Here is a 24105-nt window from a genome sequence, read left to right as displayed (position 1 = left end):
GCAGCCAATCCCATAGATGGAGATGGAAGAAAATGGGCGGGGCGACTCCCAGGAATCGGAAGTCATTCCTTTTACTCTCCTTTCCCGCCCGCCCCGGCCGCGGACCGGCTTCCGCTTCCGGGTGGCGATTGTCTGGCGCGCTGTTGAAGCTCAGCGGTCGCCATGGAGCTTTCGGGCGAGTACGTCGGCTGTGACGGGGAGTCGCGACGGCTTCAAGTGTCCTGTGAGGCGTCGGGCGACGCGGACCCTCTCCAGAGCTTGGCTGCGGGCGTGGCCCAGATGAAGGAGTTGGTAGCCGAGTTCTTCGGGTCCCTAGTGGAGCAGGATGCGCAGGGCATGGCGGCAGATCCGGACGACGCTTTGGATGGTGAGCGCGGGGGCGGGGCGCGGGGAGACTCTGGCTGGGACCGGCTGTATGAAATGAAGGGCAGCCTTGAGAAAGCCTACCTGGGGCCGGAGGAATCGCTAGCCCTCTCTGCCCTCTTTGTCTGATCCTCCCACCCCTCCTGTTTCCGCGACTTTTCATTTATATCACCAAAAAGGCGTGGCGAGCGTTGGGCTAGCGACGTGTGCTCGACTCTTATGCTCCTGTAGGACGCAGAGGTTTGCCATAGACGGACCTGCTGGTGGATGACTGGAGAGTGGCTGTCGGTAACCATTGCTAGCTGGCAGGAAGGCCGAAGGGAGGGAGGGAGGGAGGATGGAGCTGGGTGTTGAAAGAGGAAAAGGAGGTGTATCAGGTGTGAAATTAGAGAAACACGTTTGACAGAATGCGAACAGCTTCAGATGATCGAAGCAAACTTTGTTTTAGGGAGTCTTAATCCTCAGAGGCTCCTTTCTGGTGTCTCAGTTTTGTAAGTACTGTTTTGAAAGGAAAAGGGTTTTTTGGTTTTGCTTTTTGGTATTTTTTAGTCAATTGGTTGTTTCATACATACATTATGTAATTATATTTCATATGCATATGTAATGCATCGTGGTCATTTTCTCCTTCCATCCCCTGCTGAACCACGTCCCAACAGGGCCCCTCACCTTCTTTCTTAACTACCTTTCTTTGTTTTTGTTTTTCTGTGTTTTTTTAGAGATAGGGTTTCTCTGTGTAAACAACCCTGCCTGTCCTAGACTCACTTTGTAGACCAGGTTGGCCTTGAATTTACTGGGATCCATCTGCCTCTGCCTCCCGAGTGCTGGGATTAAAGGGGTGCACCACCAGGCCCGGTTTTTCCTGCCTTTCTTTTGTTGTCATTCACTGAGTTTATTTAAGGTTGTTTGTATGGGCATGAGTGGGAGGTTATTAACCAGAACATGGGCCACTCAGCAGTAAGTACACCACTGAAGAAAACAACTAGACTCTCCCCAGTAACGATTAACTACCAGAGGCTTCTCTGGGATGGGTGGGACCTCATGAGCTCCTTCCTCTTCCGTGATGGAATGTTGAAGTTGCCATCTTGTGCAGGTAACCACAGCTGCTGCCAGAGTGTAAAGGCCATGTCATGTCCGAGAGCGCCACAGCCCTTTCCTTCCTCAGGCTCTTTCTTTCACCCCATACTGTTGTAGAAATTAACTGTTAGGTTTTGGTTTTTTGTTTTGTTTTGTTTTGTTTTGTTTTGTTTTGTTTGCTTAAAAGATGGATGTTGGCCCACACCCGTATACAATATCTTTGGAGGCCAGAAGAGGGCATCAAATCCCCTGGAACCGGAATTACAGATAGTTGAGAGCCATGTGCATGCCAAGAAGAAATAGGCAGTGCTCTTAAACAACTAAGCCATCTCTCCAGCCCCAAATTATTTTGTAGACAGTGTCACCATATAACTTAAATCAGCCCAGTTTTGGATTTGCAGAGATCTGCCTGCCTCTGCCTCAGTGCAGGGATTAAAGAAATGTGCTACGACACATTTTTAATTTTGAACACCAAAATAGATATTTTATTGTCCTGAGCTGTCATTTCTTCTGCAGAGGGGTGCTAAACTGTACTCCCCTATTCTTTTTTGTTGTTGTTGTTGTTGTTTTTTGGTTTGTTTGTTTTTTGGTTTGTTTGTTTTTTGGTTTTTCAAGACAGAGTCTCTCTGTGTTAGCCTTGGCTGTCCTGGACTCACTTTATAGACCAGGCTGGCCTCGAACTCTCAGCGATCCGCCCGCCTCTGCCTCCCAAGTGCTGGGATTAAAGGCGTGCGCCACCATGCCCGGCTTTCCCTATTCTTTATAATATAGCTATTGGTTGTCATTAAAAAGAATAATAAAAGGTATTGGCTAGGTATATTAAGGTTCTCTAAAGGAGCAGAATTTGTGTATGTGTGTGTGTGCGTGCACGCGCGCACGCTCGTGTATGCCTTACAGCTTGTGGTTTGAGTAGTCCAACAGAAAGAAAGGCCAAGGATCCGGTAATTGTTCAGTCCATAAGACTGGATGTCTCAATAGTCCCAATTTGGCGCTGGAGTCCCAGAAAAGTCTTAGAGAGCTGCCAGTTTTCAGTACGTTGGCATCCCAAAGAAATAGGTTCTAGCTGAGTGGTGATGGCACGTGCCTTTAATCCCAGCACTTGGGAGACAGAGGCAGGTGGATAACTGTAAGTTCGAGGCCAGCCTGGTCTACAAAGCGAGTCCAGAATAGCCAAGGCCTCACAGAGAAACTCTGTCTCGAAAAACCAAAAAGAAAGAAAGAAAGAAAAGAAAAAGAAGTAGGTTCTCGCACCAGCAAAGGGACATCTCAAGCAACTCAGGAACAGGATAGGTGAGGTTGCTAGTCAGAGTGAGGGCAAGCAGGCAAAAAGCAAAAGCCTCCTTTCATATCTTTTCACATGGCCTATACAAGCTGACAACCAAGAAGTCAGAGGCCATTGTTGGTGGAAGTGTAAAATGGTATGTCCACTTTAGAGTTTCTCAAAAACTTGACCATACTACCCCAAGTTACACATGAGTTCTCCAGAGTTAACTGGAGGTGTTTATACCAAAACTCAATGCATTGATGGTAGCAGCACTGTTCATTAATAGCTGTAGAGTGGGAATATTACACGTGCCCATCACCCGAGCAGAGTGTATGAATTCTTTTAGTTGTTGAGTAACAGTCATTGTGTAGAATGAAGTGTTGGGCTGGGCAGATTGTTCAGTGGGTAAAGCTAGCTCTGCAGACGTGAGGACTTGAGTTTGACTCCCCAGCACCCACGTAACACCATGTGCCTGGAATCCTAGTGCCCCGCAGTGAGTGGAAGAGAAAAGCCTATACTAAGTGTGTGACCTCTGTGTGCACTGTAGTATCTACATGTATATCATACACACAAAGGATTGAAGTGTGGGTACATGCTACAACAGTAAAGAATCCTAAAACAAGTCAGACACAATGGCTACCCACTCTGGGTTTCCATTTATGAGATGTCCAAAAGAGCAAATCCATAGGGGTTGAAAGGAAATTAGCAGTTGTAAGAATGAAAGGAACAGAGAGTGGCTGTTTGTGGCTATGGAGCATCTTTTGGAAGTAATGAACATATTTCAGACTCCATAGTGAAGGTTAGATAAGCAAGTGACTGTTGAAAACTACCAACTGAAGTGTGTCTAAACAGGAGTGAGTTGTATGGAGAATGAGTTAAATCTCCAAAAATAAGTGATAGGAAAGATAGGTTTTTAATTCTAAAATTCATGAAGGTAGTGGTGCATTTGAGGTGCCTTCGTTATGATGGGGGGGTTGTTGGGTTTTTGTTTGTTTGTTTTTGTTTTTTGTTTAGTTTTGGGGGGTTGGTTGGTTGGGGGTTTTTTGTTTTTTCAGACAGGGTTTCTCTGTAACAGCCCTGGCTGTCCTGGATTCACTTTGTTAGATCAGGCTGGCCTTGAACTCAGAGATCACCCTTCCTCTGCCTCTGCTTCCTGAGTGCTGAGATTAAAGGCATATGCCACCACACCCATTTTTTAGTTAGTGTCTCATTGCTATGAAGAGACACATGACCAAGGCAACTCTTATAAAGGAAAACATTTCTTTGGGGCTGGCTTACAGTTTCAGAGGTTTAGTCCACTGCCACCATGGCAGGAAGCATGGCAGGATGCAGGCGACATGGTTCTAGTGGAGCTGAGAGTTCTACCGCACGCAGCAGAAGAAAACTGTCCCACTGTGCATGGCTTGAGTATGTATAAGACCTCAAAGCCTGCCTCCAGAGTGACACACTTCCTCCAACAAGGCCACACCTCCTAACAGCGCCACTCCCCACGAGCCAAGCATTCAAACACATGAGTCTATGGGGGCCAAACCTATTGAAACCACTACACAGAGCCTCGTATGTAGCCCAGGCTATACTAGAACTCACTATTGTAGACTGGTCTCAAACTCATAGATAGACATCTGCCTGCTGCTTCCTTCCAAGTGCTGTGATGAAAGCTGTATACTTTGTTTTTGAGACATGGTCTCAGTATGTGGCCCTGGCTCCCCTGGAAATTTATTATGTAGATCAGGATGGCCTTGAATTTACAGAGGTCTGCATGTCTCTTCTCCTATTTGTTGAGATTAAAGGCCTAAAAAATGCCTGAAGTTTTAAAAAATTCATTTATGTGTTTGTGGGTAGCATGTTACATATGTAGAATTGGTTCTATCCTCCACCTTACATGGGTTCCAGGGATTGAACTCAGATCACCAAACTTGTACTGCACTTACTTTTCTCCAGTGAGCTGTCCTACTGTCTCCTGGAGTTTAAAAGATGTAAGATATGCATGGTTTTTTAGTCTCCAAAGAGAAATGGTCTCATACCAATCACTTTACCTATCTATATTTCCTTCATCCACTAAACATAAAATCACACAAACATTTATTTTAAAAGGTGATGGCGAAGATGATGCAGAAGATGAAAATAACATTGGTAGCAGAACTCACTCAGATGGACCATCTGCAAAGCGACCCAAACCAACATCTTAACAGTAGTTTTTATGAAATTAAGACTGCGGCTAAGTTGAGTGAGCTGTTGTACATGTGTGATTCCAGCTACTTCAGGGGCTGAGGCAGCAGGATCGAAAGTTGGAAGCTAGCTTGTGCTGCGTCAAGACCTTGCCAAAAATAAAGCCAAGACAGCAGAACATTGCTGTTTTATCACATGCTAGTACTTACAGAAGACTTATGCGCTAGCTGGGGGACTCATTTCTTTTATTTCATTGGAGCAAGTTTGTCATAGAAAAAACTTTCTTGTTTCTAACAGAGAAAAGTACAAGAAATGTTTGGGAATGAAGTCTTGTTTTCTCATCCTAAAATAAAATGGAACGATTCATAGTAGATGAACTCTAAATTGACAAATGAATTTTTGTTTGTTTTTCTCTTTTAAAATGATCATTGAATCAAATGGCGTTTGTCCCAATCTTTTAGTGTTTATAAAAACTGCTTATCGTGTTCGTAGGCAATATTTGAGTTGACAAAAGGAATGTGTTGTTCTGTATGTATACATCTGTGTAAGTATCGATGTGAGGCCCAAGTCAATAAAACACATTGGCTGCAATTTAGATATTTTCTGTGCCCATATTTTTAATTTAGTCAAAGGGGAACTGTAAAATAGTTTAAAAATATAAAGTCCTGGGACTGGAAAGATGGTTAGGAGCACTGTCTGCTCTTCCAGAGAACTGGGGTTCAATTCCTAGTATCCACATGGCAGCTCACAACTGTGTGTAACTCCGAGATCTGACACCCTCACACAAACAGACATGCAGGCAAAACACCAATGCACATAAAAATAAATTATATATACATACATTTTTTTTTTCATTCCTAGGTGGTGGCGCACGCCTTTAATCCCAGCAGAGGCAGAGGCAGGTGGATTGCTGTGAGTTTGAGGCCAGCCTAGTCTGCAAAGCTAGTCCAGCACAGCCAAAGCTACACAGAGAAGCCCTGTCTCAAAACACAAAAACATATATATTCCTAAAATATATTGTGTGTGTTCCTTTTCTACTGTTTATAAGTAGAACCAGCTGGGCAGTGGTAGCGCACACCTTTAATCCCAGCACTCAGGAGGCAGAGGCAGGTGGATCCCTGTGAGTTCGAGGCCAGCCTGGTCTACAAAGTGAGTCCAGGACAGCCAAGGCTAACACAGAGAGACCCTGTCTCGAAAAAAAAAAAAAAAGTAGAACCAACGTGGATTTTTAAAAATATATTTATTATGTATAGAGTGTTCTGCCTGCATGTATGCCTGCACACCAAAAGAGGGCATCAGATGGTTGTGAGACACCATGTGGTAGCTGGGAATTGAACTCAGGACCTCTGGAAGAGCAGTCAGTGCTCTTAACCTCTGAGCCATCTCTCCAGCCCTAAAGTGGAATTTTTAACTTCCCTGATTTTAACAGTTAAAATGTAAACTGTATCTAATGAAATTAGAATAATTCTTTTAACTATAATATATTCTATTTTGAGACGAGGTCTTGTGGCCTAGAGTGGCCTGGAATCTGCTACGTAACTTGGCTGGCTTTGAATTTGCAGTATCTTACTTCTTAGTATTGCAGATCACAGGTATACACAGCCATGCCTGGTTTTCTGTTTTGAGACAAGGTCTTGCCGTGTGGTAAAGTTGTTTTTGAACTCGCTGAATGTATTCCAGCCTTCTCTCAAATCTGTGATCTTTCTGCTCTCTACCTCTTGGATGCTGAGATTACAGATATATTCTGGACCTCATAGATTATTAGATGTAATAAATCATCATGAGTTCAGAGATTAATCGATCTTTACACTAGTTTACAAATACAGCTTTTGAGGCTGGGGTTTATACCTCAGTGGTAGAATACTTATCTAACATGCACAAGTTAAGGAAAATGAAAACAGTTTTAGTGCTGGGAATGGGTTCTGTGGTAGAATATTTGCTCTGTGTTTGGGTGGGGGGGTTGTTTTGCTCTGGCTGACCTGGAACTTGCTCTATAGATTAGACTGGCCTCAAACTCACAGAAGTCTACCTCCTAAATGCTGGGATTAAAGAGGTGCACCACCACCCCACTGCCTGGCTTGCTTCCCACCCACTCACCCCTAAGACAGGGTTTCTCTGTATAACAGCTCTAGATGTCCTGGAACACTCTCACACTCTCTCTCTCTCTCTCTCTCTCTCTCTCTCTCTCTCTCTCTCTCTCTCTCTCTCTCTCTCTCTCTCTCTCTCTCTCTCTCTCTCTCTCTCTCTCTCTCTCTCTCTCTCTCTGTAGACAAGGCTGGCCTTGAACTCACAGAGATCCTCCTGCCTCTGCCTCCTGAATGCTGGGATTAAAGGCATCCGCCACCACTGCCCAGCTCTTTTTTTTTTTTTTTTTAAAGACAGGGTCTCACCCATATAAATAGCCCAGCTAGCCTGGAACTTGTTCCCTTGTTCTTTAGACCAGGCTGGCCTCAAACTCATGAAGATCTGCCTCAGCCTCCTGATTATGTGGGCTAACATGCACAGCTGCAGATTGTATATTCTAATACCTAAAATGACAGATGATGTTACTAAAAACATTCAGTTTAAACACGTTACCTTTTTGGTTGTTCGAGACAGGGTTTCTCTGTGTAACAGCCTTGCCTGTCCTGGAACTTTTTTGTAGACCAGACTAGCCTCAAAAAATTCAACAGCCTCTGCCTCCTGAGTGCTAAGATTAAAGACATGTGTGCCACCACACCCCTCCACTTTACTTTTTTAAATGTTTTGCTTTGAGCATTCACTAAGCACTCTTAGGTAACTCAAACAATTTCAACTAGTAAAAATTACCAATGGCCAGACAGTCTTACTTGTTTAACTATGTTTCTAGCCGGGCGGTGGTAGCGCACACCTTTAATCCCAGCACTCAGGAGGCAGAGGCAGGTGGATCGATGTGAGTTCGAGGCCAGCATGGTCTATAAAGCAAGTCCAGGACAGCCAAGCCTACACAGAAACTGTGTCAAGTAAAACCAAACAAAAAACAAAAACCCCTATGTTTCTAATATTCAATCATTAACTTATAATTCTAGATTTATATAATCTGTAAGGAAAAAATACTTGCCTGTATATAGTATATTTTGCTGGCGTGGCGGTGCACTGGCTGCTCTTACAGAGGACCTGGGTTCGATTCCCAACATCCATATGGCAGCTCACAACCCTCTGTAACTCCAGCCCGAGGGACCTGACTCCCTTATATTGGTGCACAGATATTCATGCAGGGTAAAATAAAAAATTTAAGTTAATAGTTAACTTGCTCCTGAAGTATATTTTCTCCTTTGTTTAGTGAATGTATTATAAAAACATTTCAATATAGTGTTTGTGCTCATAATGTTTTGAGGTTCTGGCTGTAGGTTTGATGAGTCTTTTGGGGGGGCAGTTTCAAGACAGGGTTTCTCTGTCACCCTGACTGCCCTCGACAGACCAGGCTGGCCTCTAACTCAGCGATCTGCCTGCCTCTGCCTCCCACGTGCTGGGATTAAAGGTGTGTGTAGTGTGCTACCACACCCGGCCCGAATCTTTCATTTGGTTTTAATGCTCATTCTAGGACTCTTACTGCTAACGTTGGCCCGATGCAAGCAGAACAGTGCTACCTTTTGAAACAGCGCCAGCTTTTTACTTTTGTACAGGACTGTCAACCCTCACATTTCTACCTAAAAATAAGCTTATCAGGAACCTCAGATGAATAATCTAAAAGGTGAAACAAGGACTTCTTGCTAGAGAGGTCTCTTATCTTGGTTTTTTTTTTTCCAGACGGGGTTTGTTTCGCTGTGTAGCCTTGGCTGTTCTGGACTCACTTTGTAGACCAAGCTGGCCTCGAACTCAGAGAGATCACCTGCCTTTGCTTCCTGAAGTGGTGTGCCACCACACCCGACTTTTTATGACATTCTTATACTTAGAAGATAAGTATGTGGTTTAAAACAATTGTTTTCAAAGTTAAGCCTAGACATATGTATCAGTTGAGAACCTCTATTCTTCCTTAGTTGATGGTACCCTATTCCATATCTGGCCCAGTTCTACTAACCTTTATGGAAGTTGCAAGGGGGAGAAGGGGCACAGGCCTTCTCCAGAAAAAGTTAGCCGGGAGTGGTGGTGCATGCCTTTAATCCCAGCACTCGGGAGGCAATGGCTGGCGGATCTCTGTGAGTTCCAGGACAGCCTGGACTACAAAAGTAGTCCAGCCAAGGTTGGACAGCCAAGGCTACACAAAGAAACCCTGTCTTGAAAAAACAAAAGAAAAACTTAAATACACCCTGGAGAAGATATTTAAATTGAAACCTGAACAATGAAAGCAGCAGCATGCATACAAGGACACCCTTCTATGGCCAGCCTGCTGTACAGAGAAGTCCAGGACAGCCAAGGCTACAGAGAAACCCTGTCCCCAAACAAAAACGGTAGCAGCTCACATTGGGATGTCAACAAGCTACTGGAATATAGTTGTGAAGAGAAATTTACTCGAGACAAAAGTCTGATGGAGATGGAAGCTGTTTATGAGTGTTTTCTGGATCCACAGTACTGTCTTGAACAGCAGTGACTGCAATTGTGTTATGTAGTTCTAAGAGCCTGTTGGGTGGCTTAGGAAACTAGAATTTTCATAAAGAAACATTTACTGAGAGCTCTAGCCAACCGTTTAATAAAAAACCTTGTATGTGTTTTTCTCAACACCAATAAGGAAAATTCTAAAACAACTGATGTAACAAAGATACATTGAAGAACAGTTTAAATCTTGGCTTTGAAGAAAACATCACAAATCTTGAGACCTGAAAGAGTCGGATTAAACTGGAACACAAGATAGATTATGTTGCCGGGCGTGGTGGCGCACGCCTTTAATCCCAGCACTCGGGAGGCAGAGGCAGGTGGATCGCTGTGAGTTCGAGGCCAGCCTGGTCTACAAAGTGAGTCCAGGATGGCCAAGGCTACACAGAGAAACCCTGTCTCGAAAAACCAAAAAAAAAAAGATAGATTATGTCACAGGCTTAATAGTAAATAATAGCTTTTGGTTTTGTTCTCTAGAGTGAACTAGATTGTGTTTTTTACAGTATAGCAAGAGAAGTATACGTTCATAAAGACTGAGCACCTACTGTGTGCTAGTTATTGTTGTAAGTGTACATGACCAAAAAAAATCCAAGATTTTGAGGAAATGTACATGTGATCATGTGAGGATAGGTAAGTGCTGTGGGAAAAAGTAACACTAGAATATTTGCTTTCAATAGGTAGTCAGAGAGTCTCACTAAGGTGACATTTGAGCCGTAGTTTGGAGAAAGCACAGATGGACTGAGTCAGAAATTTCTGAGATGTTCCAAAACCAAGATCCATGGAGTCCCACAGGAAGCACGTGTCTGTAATCTCAGTGCTCTGGAGACGGAGGCAGGAAAGGCCTAAATTTAAGGCCACCCTGAGTTGCAGTGTGAGACTTTCAGAAAAGGAAAAAATAGGACTCTGTGGCTGGAGTAGAATTGAGCAGAAAGAGTCGTAAGGAATGGCACAGAGGTATGGGGTGCTCATCTAGGACTTTTCTTTATGTGGCAGGCTGGCCTACCTCAGACCTGCCTGCCCTGCCTCTTAGGTGCTGGAAAATAAGGCCTGCACCACCATGCCCTACCCAAGATGGAGCCTTGAGCTTGACTTGTAGATAAAGTTGTCCTTGAATTCTGACCCTCTTGCCTCTTCTGAAATGCTGGGATTGCAGGCATAAGGCACCAGTGGTCCTAGACTTGAAACAGGTTTTGATGGGTTAACACTGGCAGTTTGCTTTTAGAATGGTTAATTTTCATGCGCCTGCTAGTAAAATAATGAAGTGTAAGCAAGCAGTGAGTGAAGTGAAGCCAAGTGTTGTGATTGCATGCAAGTGAACCCAGCTGCTTGGGAGGTTTAAGCAAGAGGATCAAGTTCAAGACCATCCAGGATAACCTACTGAGATTCCACTTCAGAAAGCAAAAACAAGTAGGCAGTAGATATTCAAGTGAAACTCTAGAAAAGGGTACTTAAAACCACAAGACTGGATGAGAGGACAGAAAGCCTAAGAAGAACTGGGGCACACCAACCCAGAGCTGGAGGAGATCCCCTAGGAAAATTCCTCATAGAAGCAGTAAGCAGCTATGAGGAAGAAGAAAAACCAGGGAATTATCTAGAACGAGGCCACTGAAGACATGCAGCGACTGGTCACATGTGGCTGCCCCTCTTGGTTCATGGCTGCTGAATGAGAAGACAAATAAGGACCATCCATAACTAGATGGTGCTGACCCAAAACCAATTGGAGAACACATGTCAAGGATGCAGTGTCAAACTCTTCAGAAAGGAACTCAAGAATCCAGACCTGGTGGTTGGGTTCAGTGTTCATCACCAGTACTCTGTGGACTTGCTGGCAAAACTGAGCAACTTTAGCAGATGGGAAGCAAAAGAGAGAAGCATGTTCAGAACACCCCAGGGAGGATCCAGTATCAGCAAATGTAGACAGAATTGCAGGTGGCTCAAGTGGATTTCTACAGAGCATTTGCTGATAATGTTCCAAAGATAAACACAGCTCCAACACTTGAATCCTCAGTAAATGCTACCTTAAACCACCATGGACCACTTCTTTAAACCCTGGTGGGAGCATCTGAAAAGTGTTTAAGACAAAATGATCTGGGGCCCGCCTCCATGGACCTTGACATTACTTATATGTGTAGTTTGGGTTTTTTTCCCCACCACCTTACACCAAAAGAAATAGTAACTGCATAGTGATTTCCAACCACAGTCCAAAGCTATCTAGGACTTTATATTCCAGAGGGTTCGTAACATAATGATGCATACTTGATGAAAGAATGAATAATGAAGTATCACAGTAATTGCTTCTGCCAGGACTTTGGGGACTGAAAATACTAAGTCGTTAACACTGGTATTTCAGAAAAGCCTAACACTATCCATGCCAGACAGACATTTGTGTTTGTTTCACAGGAGCAGTGACTTACTCATGTGGTCACTTTATCTCATGACTCTACCAAAGAAAAGCTTTAAGACTGTAAAATAGAATCAGACTCTATACTTCAGGGGATTTTTACTTTATAAAATTAGTAACAGCTAAGTCAAAATGTGTAATAGTGAAGAAAGTACCATAAACATTTCTATAGTTAATTTTCTGTGCCTGCCCTTTTGAAAGAATAAAGTATTTCAATGAAAAACTTGAAATGGGTTGTTTCATTTCAAGTAGGACTGCAAATAAAATGACAATAGCTCTGTTGGAAAAGTGCTTGCAGATTTGCTTGTTTGCAAAAACCTACATTTTTGTTTTTGTTAGGGGGAAGGGGCACAGGCTATTTAGTCCAGTGGAGACTGAGATCTCTAGGCCTCACTGGCTGAGCAGCCTGGCTACTTAGTAAGTTCCAGTCCAGCGAGAGACTAGACCCTGTCTCTAAAACCTAAGTGGAGAACAACAGAGAAAACACACCCATGGCTGTCCTCTGCCCTCCGCATAAACACTATGACACCTGACCTCACATAGTACACACACAGAAATAAATAATAACTTGAGAGTAGATTTACCTTGTAAGCTAAGCATTAATAATTAATTACATTTGGAAATGCCTTTAATCTCTGCAGAAACAGTTGGATCTCTTGAGTTCAGAGCTAGCCTAGTGTACAGAGTTCCAGGGCAGTCAGAGCTACACAGAGAAACCCTGTCTTATAAATAAATAAATAAATAAATATTACTGCTTTAATACTAATGAAAAAGAAAACACTAATTTTTCTGTAAGTACAGAGATGGGATCTGAAGCCAGATGTCCTGGATTCAAATCTTGGTTCTTATGGTTTCTGTTATTTTGAGGCATGGTTTTACTATATAGCGCTCACTGTCCTGACTGGGCTCAGAGTGCTGGATTACAGGTATGTGCCAGTACACCTTGCCTATAGGTCTTCTGTTTAACATGTCTTTTCTAGCCAGTGGTGGTGGTACACTTCTTTAATCTCAGCACTGGAGAGGCAGAGGCAGGTGGATTTCTGTAAGTTTGAGGCCATCCTGGTCCACAGAGCAAGTTCCAGAAAAGTCAGGACTACTCAAAGGAAAAAAAAAAAAGGCTTTCCTAGTTACTTGTCCTGTCCATGGACAGGTTAATCTTAGCTTGGGAGGCAGAGGCAGGTAGATCACAGTGAGGAAAAGGCCAGCCTGGTCTACAAAGTGAGCCCAGGACAGCCAGGGCTACACAGGGAAACCCTGACTCAAAAATCAAAAAAATTCTGTAGCGTGCATACTAATAGTATTCAAAAGATACAACTGATTCAACAGAAGTATGTCAAGCTGTGTCTCTGGACTACTGAATATATTACAGCAAAAGATGTTTTTCCAGCAACTAATCTGAGTTTTTGGTTTTTTGAGAAAGGGTCTTTCTCAGTAGCCCTGGCTGTTCTAGAACATTCTTTGTAGACCAGGCCAACCTTGAACTCAGACTTCTGCCTACCTCTGCCTCCCAGCTGCTGGGATCAAAGGTGTAGGCCACACTCAAGAGTTTATACAGTAATTATGATCCTTTTGAGATAGTTTAGTCTTTTAAGATTAAATTTTGAGCCAGGCATAGTGGGGCATGCCTTTAATCCCAGTTTTCAGGGAAGCAGAGGCAGGAGGATCACTGAGTTCGTAGTCCAGCCTGGTCTACAAAAAATGAGTCTTGTCTTTAAAAAAAAAAAAAAAAAGTTTGAGCCTGGCATGGTATCACAGGCACACCGTTCCTTTAGTGCCCAAACTCTGGGAGGTGGGGAGGGGAATCTGAGTTCAAGGCCAACGTGGTATATGCAGTAAGTTCCAGGACAGCCAGAAATGTCTCAACAACAAAAGGTTAACATCTGCCAAGGAAATCTTAGCCTCTACTCAAATACAACATGAAGTCAGGTTCCTGAAAAACTTGTAAGACTAGGGTTATGTATGGCACAGTGGTTGAGCGTTGACTAACATGTTGCAAGGACCTGAGTTTGATCTCTAGCACCACAGAAAGCTAGTAGGTCAAGAAAAGACCTTTTTTTTTTTTTTTTTTTTTTTTTAAGAAAAGACTTTCACTAATACTCATTTTCCTTTCTGGTAAGCAGTACATACAGATAAATGGTTGTGTCAGTGTTGAGACACTGGCATCAGGTTAAAGTGCTCCTATCTCATAGGGTTACTGTAGCTTAAAAGTAGTGAGCCAAAAGCTCATGGCTCCTAAAATAGTGTGACGTGCTTTAGTTTTACCATCACTGTAAGCCCTGATCTCTCCCAGAAGAACAGTCTCTCATCAGTGACCTGTGCTGATATCGAGGGGGTGTGTTATTTCTAGACTTTCAACCATTTAATCTGTTTACTTCCTACAAATTTTTTTTAAAGACCTATAGATTAGTGGCTTAGGTAGCCATCATCCCAACAAAGAACAACTTCTGTGTATTAAGTCGCCATTCTCATGGCTGGGAATGTAAGGCAGAGCTAAGGGTACAAGAGGCACAGTTTGGTGGTGCCACAAGCCCAGCACCCGGGAGGTAGAGGCGGTAGCGGGCAGAGTTTGAAGCCAGCCTGGTCTAAAGAGCCAAGTTCCAAGAAAGCCAGGGCACACAGAGAAACCCTGTGCTGAAAAAACAAAACAAAAAGCACACAAAAGGCCTGGGTGGGTCTCCTGCTCTCTCCCTTACGCCCTATCCCACCTCAAACAAAACAAACTGAAAAGAAAGGTGGTTAATGCCAGTCCCTTGTAAACTGGTGCTGAGCAAGCAGAGGTTCCAGAAGGGTGAATTAGTGTCTGAAGAATCTTAAAGCAAGCAAAGTAATTGTATAAAATTTAAATTTTATGATCATGGTCAGACCTTTTTACACTTAATACAATGGAAATATTCATTGTTTTCCCCAACGGAAAATTTTCTGAATCATACTATGTTGCACATAGAAATAAAAATTCAGGTACTTATTCAAGTTTCTAAAGACTGCAAATAACAAGCCACTATTTTACTTGCAAAATCTGAAGTCATCAACATGATTCTGTAGAACTGTATCTCAGGCTTTACCTAAAAAGTCATTATTCAAATAAATATGTGGTCCTCTTGTCACTTTTTTTTTTTTTTTTTTTTTTTTGTCTGTTCCACCACAACTTCCTGAGATCTGTAAAGTCTTGTGGTCAGCCTCCATACAGTACTGGCAGTCTTGTAATAAGTGGGGGAAACGGTGACTGTTTTTATGTGTCAATCAGCTGCAGTCTGCTGATCTGATTAGAAGCCTTGACAAACGCCTGATGGCGATTGCAGATGACTGCCAAGCATATGGGGATGATACAGTAGCCCACCGTTTTGGGATCCGCTCTCGTGCAAGAATAAAGAAACAAAAACATCTGTAAATATGGTATCAAAAAAATAACTGTCCACAACCAAAAGGGCAAGGAAAGTAATCGAACTTTCAAAGAGTGTGTCCATGTGGTTCCTTCCCGAGGCTCTTCGGGGTGCTGCTGAATGTGTTCCAGAGCCAGCCTGTTGTAAGTCTCATTGATTTCAAAAACATAGTAAAACGCGGCTGCACTTGCTAGCAAATACAGTCCCACTCCAATCCATCCCATCCGCTGACGGAAGTTCATCATTCTCCATGCTCTGTGCCTTCAATGTAAACAGAAAATCTACAGTTAGGGTCTAGTAATGTTGCCATGGCAACTTTTCCAAGTGCACTTGATTTAAGTTCAAGAGTTCTAAAAAGGACGGGCATATTTAAGGTATAACAGCTGTAAACAACTTAACAGGTGGTTTTATATAACAGTTGTGAGCACGTAAAAATACTGGTTTCAGTAGAATGCTGTTGTTTATGTGAACCCCACAGAGTAAATGAATCATCACATCTTCCGCGAGTAGACACAGCACACCATCGTTTCAGATAATAGAGCACCTAGTTTCCCCCCAGGACATTGCACTTGACAGTTGGAATGCTTTCTGGCTTAACACTACTACTTCAGGCATGAACACTGGGTTCCTTCTGGATCAACCAGTGTCGGAACCCCCAAGTTAAGACAGTAACTTTCAAACACTTACAGTGGTCCCGAAAATCTTCCTGCTCCCCCAGCAAGCGTGCAAGAGTCACCCAGTTCTGAATAGTCAGGTGCCTTTGGCATTTCAGAACAAGCCACCTTAAGAGAAACCCTCTGGGTCCCGGAGTTCGGAGAAGGTGAGCGCCGCCGGCGAGAGCACGAGCCAGTAGTGATTAAGCTCAGCGTGACTATGGCTGGTCACGCGGCGGCGGCCCCGTGGCCCTCTGGAGCCCCAGCCGGGGGCAGCCAGCTGGAGATAGTTGGCCACCGGGGCCTCGGGGCAGCCGGGCCCGCCCCTCCCACAGCACCCGCCGCCGAGCCCGGGCTGAGCGGCGGCGCCAGGGCTAGCCCGCAGAGCCCCGAGTTCGGCTCCCAGCTGAGCGCCAGGCCAGCCTGACAGCCAAGCTGAGCAACCCCGGGTCTCACCTTCCTGTCCTGAGTGGCCCGCCCGCTCGCAGTCCCGGATGCCGCTGCAGTCAGAGCTTCCGCCTTGGGCCGGAAACGGGTACCCGCCTCTGGTGACGTCAGGCAGTTTCCACCGCGCCGCCTCCAACTGAGGCGGTTGTCTGTTGCCTGAGGCTGTTTCCCCGGTTGGCATGTGAGGCGGCCTCCCGGCACTCTCCCCCATTACCGCGCTCAGCACGTGGTCCCGGGTCTCTCCTGAAGCCCGCAAAGGTCAGACGCCCTCGCCGCGACTTCATGCGGCCGGTCAATAGCGGCGAGTGGTCCGCTGGCTCCGTGTCGTCTATGGGCACCTGAGGCGGGAGGGCGGGACTCGGACACTGGTAACTTACGCGGGTGCTCTGTTTCCTCAGGCTCCTGGACCTCTGCGGCTTAAAGAGACGGAGCGCGCACATCCCTGTGAGTGGCGGCGCCCAGAGCGAATTACAGTTTACATAACCTGGGCACCATGACACTGAGACTCTTAGAAGACTGGTGCCGAGGGATGGATATGAACCCTCGGAAAGCGCTGTTGGTTGCCGGCATCCCTCCGACCTGCGGACTGGCAGACATCGAGGAGGCCCTGCAGGCTGGCCTGGCTCCCCTAGGGGAACACAGAGTGCTTGGGAGGATGTTCAGGAGGGATGAAAACAAGAATGTAGCCTTGATCGGGCTTACAGTAGATGCTAACAGTGCTCTGGTCCCCAAGGAGATACCTGGAAAGGGTGGTGTGTGGAGAGTGATCTTTAAGCCTCCTGATGCTGATAGTGAGTTTTTATGCAGATTGAGTGAGTTTTTAAAGGGAGAGGGAATGACGATGAGTGAATTGACCAGAGTTCTTGGGAACCGAAATAGCCCACGCAGCCTTGACCAGGGCACGAGCCCTGAAATGCGAGCCCCCATGGTAGCACAGACGATAGATGAAGCTCTGAAGCCTACCCTGCGGTATCTGAGGTACAGAAGGCTGAGAGTGTTCTCAGGCAGGGATCCTCCGGGACCAGGTGAAGAAGAGTTTGAATCTTGGATGTTTCATACTTCCCAGGTAATGAAAACATGGCAGGTGTCAGATGTAGAGAAAAGAAGGCGGTTGATAGAGAGCCTTAGAGGCCCAGCATTTGAAATTGTTCGAGTCCTCAAGATAAACAACCCTTTCATTACAGTTGCAGAATGCCTGAAGACTCTTGAGACAATATTTGGGATTATTGATAATCCTAGGGCGCTGCAGGTCAAATATCTTACCACTTACCAAAAGAAGGATGAAAAGCTGTCTGCCTATGTTCTAAGGTTGGAGCCTCTATTACAAAAACTGGTAAAGAAAGGAGCAATTGAGAAAGAAGTTGTGAATCAGACCCGTCTAGACCAAGTCATTGCTGGGGCGGTCCACAAGTCAGTTGGAAGGGAACTTGGACTGCCAGAGGGTGGCCCAGCCCCGGGCTTGCTGCAGTTACTGACACTGATAAGGGATAAGGAGGCAGCAGACGAAGAGGTCCTCCTTCGGGCCGAATTAGAAGGGTGTTTAACTTGACCCAAGACTAGCGAGGAGACTGTTCATGAGCAGTCATGACAGGAGCTCACCGCTGTGGTTAGCCTGTCCCCACCTTGTGCTGCCACAGTACTTACCCTCTGTCATGTTGTTCACCCCACTGAATGTCTTCCTGATGTATTGCTGACATACACTGTTACTTAAATCAAAAGGTCATTTCCTGTAAGCCAGACAAAGTTTACATGCAAGCCTAATAGTCATATGTGACTGTGTCACCAGTAATCAATAGTTTTCAGGTGCTGCCCACATTTGTGCTGAAGACCCTAAGCCAAGGCTGGCTAAGATATTTAGGGTTTCACTTTTTATAAATCAGTTATTGATTCTGTGCAATCAAAAAGCACAATTGAATGCTGAAGTTAATTCTGCAGCCACTGTCCTTAGGTTTGTGATGTATCTGATGTGTTGCCAAAGTGTCTGGTTCTAAATATTGTTTTCTTGGTGTCATAAAACTGAATAAACTTTAAAACACTAACAATAAAGTGTTTGCTCTTTCTACACATTGAGGTTCCAAGATACTACATTTAGACCAAAAAAACAAAAGTAGTTTTGTTTTTGAGACAAGATTTCTCTGTGTATCCCTGGCTGTGCTAGAACTCACTCTGTAGACCCAAGCTGGGTCAAAACTCAGAGATCTGCCTCCTGAATGCTGGGATTAACAGTGTGAGTCACCAGGTCCTGCTGGCGTGTGGACTCTTGAAAGCTGTGATTCTGCCCGAGTTTGTGTGGTTTAAGACATACTAGACACTGTCACTCATTTGCCATCTCAGTGGTAAGAAACCACATTTTGTGTAGATACAAGGTTGTTAATAAATCCCGCACCTGAAAAGCCAGGAATGGTGGTGCAAGCACTGGGGAAGGCAAAGGCAGGTGGATTGCTGTGAGTTCAAGGCCAGCCTGGTCTACAAAGGGAGCCCAGGACAGCCAAGGCTACACAAGGAAACCCTGTCTTGAAAAAAAAAAAAACAAAATACCACCAGGTATGGTGGCACGTGCCTTTAATCCCAGCACTTGGAAGGCAGAGGCAGGTGGATCTCTGTGAGTTTGAGGCCAGCCTGGTCTACAGAACAAGTTCCAGGACAGCCAAGGCAGAGAAACCCTGTCTTCCCTGTACATGGCACCCTGACAGGATAATTCCTGCCCTAAAGGTTGACAGCTGACATTAGACATGTACTTGGCCAGAGACTGAGTACCAGCGGAAGACCATTCCATTCCAAGAAGCCTAAGTCCCCGCCTTCCATTTAATGAATAAGACGAGGCACAGAAAAGTAACATATCTGGGGTTTTACAGATAATGTGACCAGCCCTTCTCTCAGGTCTTTTTTATTATGGGTAGGTTTAGAGACCATTAAGTGCTGGTCTTTGACAGCTTATATCCCATGGTGTTTGGCAGTGGAGGCAACAGACAGGAGGGGAACTTGTGAGGGCCTAGGATGCCCAACATTTAATTAAGCATTCATTACTACTCTTGGGACCTCTAGTAACCAGGCCCTTTACTCTAAAGCACTAAGTTGTTGGGGTAGACCTCTTTACAAGAATTACAGCTATTGTGTAGACCTAGGAAGTGATTCCTTCGCCCTTAAGAGGCCAGTGCTGAAGCTTGCAGGCCTCAGGGCATCGGAGGCTTCTGTAAAATCACAGAAGCACTCTGAAGCCTCCAGTGACAAGGTCCTGCAGGTTTTTTTTTTTTTCCTACCTTTTTTTTTTTTAATGACTTATTTTTGTTGTATGCACATTGGTGTTCTGTCTCTTGTTTGGGTGTGTGTAATAGTGTCAGATCCCCCGGAACTGGCATGTGGGTGCTGGGAGTCGAACCTGGGTCATTTGAAAGAGCAACCAGTGCTCTTAACCACTGAGCCAACCCTCCAGCCCCTCGTTTCTACCTCTTTACAGCCTTCTGTCCTCCATCTTTGCCTCTTCAGCTGTCAAAGCAGCCAGTCACGCCCACTATCACCATTGCTGCCTCTCTACTGTCTTTGTATTATCACCTTAGCCCCACAGCTATTAGAAGTAGGCAAGGAGGGGCTGGAGAGATGGCTCAGAGGTTAAGAGCACTGGCTGCTCTTCCAAAGGTCCTGAGTTCAATTCCCAGCAACCACATGGTGGCTTACAACCATCTGTAATGAGATCTGGTGCCCTCTTCTGTAATGCAAGTGTACATGCAGGCAAAACACTGTAAAAATGATAAATAAATAAATCTAAAAAAACAAAAAAGAAGAAGAAGAAGAAGAAGAAGACAAGGAGGGCATGGAGAGATGGCTCCGCAGTTAGGAGCACTGGCTGCTCTTCCAAAGGACCCAGGCTCAATTCCCAGCAACCACATGGCAGCTCACAATTGTCTGTAATTCCAGTTTCAAGGGATCTCACACACATATACAAGCAAAATACTAGTGCATATTTTTTCAAAAGAGACAGGCAGGGAAACGCTACTGGAAAGAATGTTCATTGGGGAAGCTGCACAAGAGGGTGTCTCAAAAAAAAAAAAAAAAAGAGGGTGTCTCCTAGCTGATTCAGTGAGCTCAGCAGCCTGGTTATATAGGCAGAGGAAGGGTGTTTGTACCAGCTGCAGAAAGCTTTCCATGTAAATGATGGATTGTGCTTGTCCTAACACTAGACATGGCAATCACTGCTAAGCTATCAGAAAAACTGTCCTTCCTTGAAAATGGTTCCAGAGACCAGGCGGTGGTGGTGCACGCCTTTAATCCCAGCACTTGGGAGGCAGAGGCAGGTGGATCTCTTGAGTTCGAGGCCAGCCTGGTCTACAAAGAGAGTCCAGGAAAACAAGGGCTCTGTTACACAGAAACGCTGTCTTTAAAAAAAAAAAAAAAAAATGGCTGCAGGATCATCTAGGGTTCACTGGGGTGTGCTAGGAAATGTCTGGTAGAAGCTGAACCTGTTGTGCCTGAGGCTGTACCATCAGGATTCGGAGTGCTCAGCAGCAATTGTGTTTTTCAAGGTGTTCATGAAATGTTCAAAACAGTGATGCTGTCATAAGGATAGCTGGCTGGCTCTTTAGCGCAAAGCAGTTAAGACAGCTGGTGAGCTCAGCAACTGGTGATGAAGGGGTCAAATTGCCCCATGAGCAGGAATGCTTACAACTCACAAAAAGAACATATTAAAGTGATTTTAACAGGGCTTTAATAATGTTTAACACCTGCAGAGTGTCTCCACGGTCTGCTTTATCAAAGTGCCAGGCCAGGATTGAAAGCCAGGCTGCCCACTGCCAGAGTCCTTGAACTTTCTTTTTCATACAGATTCATGTATTTTTATGTTACCTGGGTATGCATGTACATCATGTTTGTGCCCAGCCTGTGAAAGCCAGGACAGAGAGTGATGGGTCCCCTGGGACAGAAGTCACAGTTGTGAGTCACCACACGAGTGCCAGAAACTGAACCCAGGACCTCTGCAAGACCAGTAAGTGCTCTTAACTGCTGAGCCATCATCTCCCCAGCTCCCAGTGTCCTTGCTCTATCTAAATCTTCTCAATGTTAGCTTGTTAACTTCTCACAGGAACCTGTGCTAAAAAATCATTTCCATTCTGCAGATAGGACACTTAAGGTTCAGGAAGATTCGCTGCCAAGAACACTACAGAGAGCTTTTTTTTTTTAAATTAAAAAAGATTTAGATGTATAAATGTTTGCTAGCATGCATGTATTTGCAACCATATGTGCATGGGCCAGAAGAGAATTGCATAACACTGGACTTGAAGAGACACATGATTATTTGCTGCCATGTGCATGCTGGGAACCAAATGTGGGTCCTCTGCAAGAGCAACAAGTCCCCTGAGTCACCTCTCCAGCCCACAGAAAGCTGCTGCTGCTGTTTTCTTTTCTTCTTCTTCTTCTTCTTCTTCTTCTTCTTCTTCTTCTTCTTCTTCTTCTTTTTTTTTTTTTTTTTTTTTTTTTTGGTTTGGTTTGGTTTTTCAAAACAGGGTTTCTCTGTGTAGCCTTGGCTGTCCTGGACTCACTCTGTAAACCAGGTTGGCCTCGAACTCACAGAGATCCACCTGCCTCTGCCTCCCTCAGTGCTGGGATTAAAGGCATCTGCCACCACACCCAACTCAGACAGTTTTTCTTAAGTTCCTCTACATGCATCCGGTTAATTCTATGTAATTGAGAAAATAAAAAAGCTTTCATATTTAAGAAATTGAAAAATAATAAAAGCACATAAGAGCCGGGTGTGGTGGCGCATGCCTTTAATCCCAGCACTCGGGAGGCAGAGGCAGGCGGATCGCTGTGAGTTCGAGGCCATCGTGGTCTACAAAGTGAGTCCAGGATGGCCAAGGCTACACAGAGAAACCCTGTCTCGAAAAACCAAAAAAAAAAAATAATAATAATAATAAAATAAAATAAAAGCACATAAGGCCTTTTAAAGAGCCATGTTTCAAAAGCACAACGGCACTAAAATGCTACGTTGACATAATAGGACTTAAAAGGGAATTTCTTTTGTTTATAAAATAAATGCTCAAAGAAATGAAAAAATGGCATGTCAACAGCCAGGCCTTACAGTACTGGCTACAGAGTAAACATCATAGTGTTAGTTCTAAGCCAAAGTCAATACCTGGGAGTTGATGCTGATGTAAATAAAGATTGAGTAAATAACTATGGGAGAAAAGACAAATCTTTACAGAAGAATTTCAAATAATTCACGTGGCTATTTTACCTTTTTAGAAGTGTACTAGTTACTTTCTATTCCCGTGATAAGACATACTGCCAGAAGCAGCTTGGGGGAGGGGGCCATTTTGGGTTTTTTGGGTTTGTGGTGTTTGTTTTGTTTTTTGTTTTGAAGACAGGGTTTCTCTGTGTAACCTTGAATGTCCTGGACTTGCTTTATAGACCAGGCTGGCCTCAAACTCACAACAGTCTGCCTGCTTCTGCCTCCTGAGTCCTGGGATTAAAGATGTGTGCCGCCGCCACCCAGCTGTCTGTTTTGTGTTGTTCTGTTTTGTTTTTTTGTTTTATGGCTTACAGTTCCAGAGGGAAAGCCCATGATGCAGAGAAGGCATGACTTCAGGCTGCCAGATCAGGAAGCTGGCTGGTCACAGTTTGTCATTCAGGAAGCCCAGAGACCTAACTGGAAGTGGGAACAGGCTATGACTGTCCAAGGAGGTCCCGGATGAGCATGGTTCCTCCAGCAAAGTTCCAGCATATCGCTTTACATGTGCCGCCAGCTGGGGAACAAGTGTGCAGTTACGTATCATTTTCCTTTCCCTTTGCACGTAAGCTTGATGACTTCTTTCTAAGGATGGAAGTGTGGAAAGGGACAACACTAACTTCTCATGGACAACCCAGCAAATGCTACCTTGACATTAATGTCAGTGGCATCACTGTGGTGCAGCTGGGACTCCTAATGCAGTGTGATAAAGCCAGAGTCCAGACTTATTACAAGAAACAAACCATAGAAGCCCAGTTGAAGACAGTTTTTAAAAGTACTGAAAATCTTGCCGGGCATGGTGGCACACGCCTTTAATTCCAGGACTCAGGAGTCAGAGGCAGGTGGATCGCTGTGAATTCGAGGCCAGCCTGGTCCACAAAGTGAGTCCAGGACAGCCAAGGCTACACAGAGAGACCCTGTCTCAAAAAACCAAAACAAAACAGATGAAACTAAAGAGCCATAGTAACTACAAGTAATGTGGTATTGACCCTGGAATTGACCTTGGAACACAGAAAAGACACCAGTGAGAAAATGAAACCCAGACCTGGGGAAGTGGCTCAGTTGCTAAGAGCATTTGTTGCCTTTTCTGGTGTTTGTTTGTTGGTTTGTTTGGTTTTTTTTTTGGAGGGGGGGTTGGGTTGTTTTGGGTTTTTGGTTGGTTGGTTGGTTTTTGTTTTTTTTTTTTTTTTTTTTTTTTTTTTTTTTTTTGCCACCACACCTGCCCAGCACTTGTTGCTTTTTTCAAAGGACCTGGGTTTGGCTTCCAATACCAACAGCGTGGCTCAGAGCCACCCATAACTCCAGTTCCAGAGATGCAATACCTTCTAGCCTTCATGGACCCCAGACATGCATGTGATAGGCATACATACATGCAAGCAAAACATACACCTAAATAAATCTAAAAGTAAAAGACCCAGTCAGAGGCCTGGCTGTCCCAGCTAGATTCTCTGTCGCTATGATAAACATGACCAAAAGCAACTTGGGAAAGAAAATTGTTCACGGAAATGCATACATGGATTAAGTAGTTACCTGCAAATAACAAAAATGGATGTCAGCCGGGCATGGTGGCGCACGCCTTTAATCCC

General features: G+C 44.6%; 3 protein-coding genes across 5 annotated transcripts; 2 read left to right on the top strand and 1 right to left on the bottom strand.

The window, feature by feature from the left end:
• The first annotated feature begins 89 nt into the window (after positions 1 to 89).
• Positions 90 to 16836, top strand: Gon7 (GON7 subunit of KEOPS complex). Of its 2 annotated transcripts, none has more exons than XM_051150784.1 (2): positions 90 to 367; positions 4796 to 4890. In XM_051150784.1, the coding sequence occupies exons 1-2, from the start codon at positions 163 to 165 to the stop codon at positions 4888 to 4890; spliced, it is 300 nt and encodes a 99-aa protein (XP_051006741.1). In that variant the 5' UTR covers positions 90 to 162. The 2 variants fall into 2 exon arrangements, with proteins under 2 accessions (XP_051006741.1, XP_051006733.1); XM_051150776.1 differs by lacking the exon at positions 4796 to 4890 and adding an exon at positions 16701 to 16836 and having other exon boundaries at positions 93 to 367.
• Lyset (lysosomal enzyme trafficking factor) lies at positions 14975 to 16438 on the bottom strand. Of its 2 annotated transcripts, none has more exons than XM_051150764.1 (2): positions 16312 to 16438; positions 14975 to 15463 (listed from the first exon to the last, which is right to left on the bottom strand). In XM_051150764.1, exon 2 carries the CDS (start codon positions 15445 to 15447, stop codon positions 15052 to 15054), a length of 396 nt encoding a protein of 131 aa, XP_051006721.1. In that variant the 5' UTR covers positions 15448 to 15463; positions 16312 to 16438; the 3' UTR covers positions 14975 to 15051. The 2 variants fall into 2 exon arrangements, with proteins under 2 accessions (XP_051006721.1, XP_051006711.1); XM_051150754.1 differs by lacking the exon at positions 16312 to 16438 and adding an exon at positions 15890 to 16203.
• Moap1 (modulator of apoptosis 1) lies at positions 16796 to 17872 on the top strand. The gene has a single exon (XM_051150742.1). The coding sequence runs from the start codon at positions 16796 to 16798 to the stop codon at positions 17849 to 17851; it is 1056 nt and encodes a 351-aa protein (XP_051006699.1). The 3' UTR covers positions 17852 to 17872.
• The last annotated feature ends 6233 nt before the right edge of the window (positions 17873 to 24105 follow it).

The sequence above is a fragment of the Acomys russatus genome, chromosome 1 (genome assembly GCF_903995435.1).
Source record: "Acomys russatus chromosome 1, mAcoRus1.1, whole genome shotgun sequence".
Lineage (NCBI taxonomy): Eukaryota > Metazoa > Chordata > Mammalia > Rodentia > Muridae > Acomys > Acomys russatus.
The sequence above is the reverse complement of the archived record's forward strand: the minus strand, read 5'-3'. Positions and strand labels throughout refer to the sequence as shown.

Bases quoted from the DNA above. Each gene is read 5' to 3' on its own strand.
- Moap1 (XM_051150742.1), top strand. From the start codon at position 16,796: ATGACACTGAGACTCTTAGAAGACTGGTGCCGAGGGATGGATATGAAC.
- Gon7 (XM_051150784.1), top strand. From the start codon at position 163: ATGGAGCTTTCGGGCGAGTACGTCGGCTGTGACGGGGAGTCGCGACGG. The intron at 368-4,795 runs GTGAGCGCGGGG...TTATTTTAAAAG, and splicing joins TCCGGACGACGCTTTGGATG to GTGATGGCGAAGATGATGCA.
- Lyset (XM_051150754.1), bottom strand. From the start codon at position 15,969: ATGCCAAAGGCACCTGACTATTCAGAACTGGGTGACTCTTGCACGCTT. The intron at 15,464-15,889 runs GTAAGTGTTTGA...TTTACATTGAAG, and splicing joins GGAAGATTTTCGGGACCACT to GCACAGAGCATGGAGAATGA.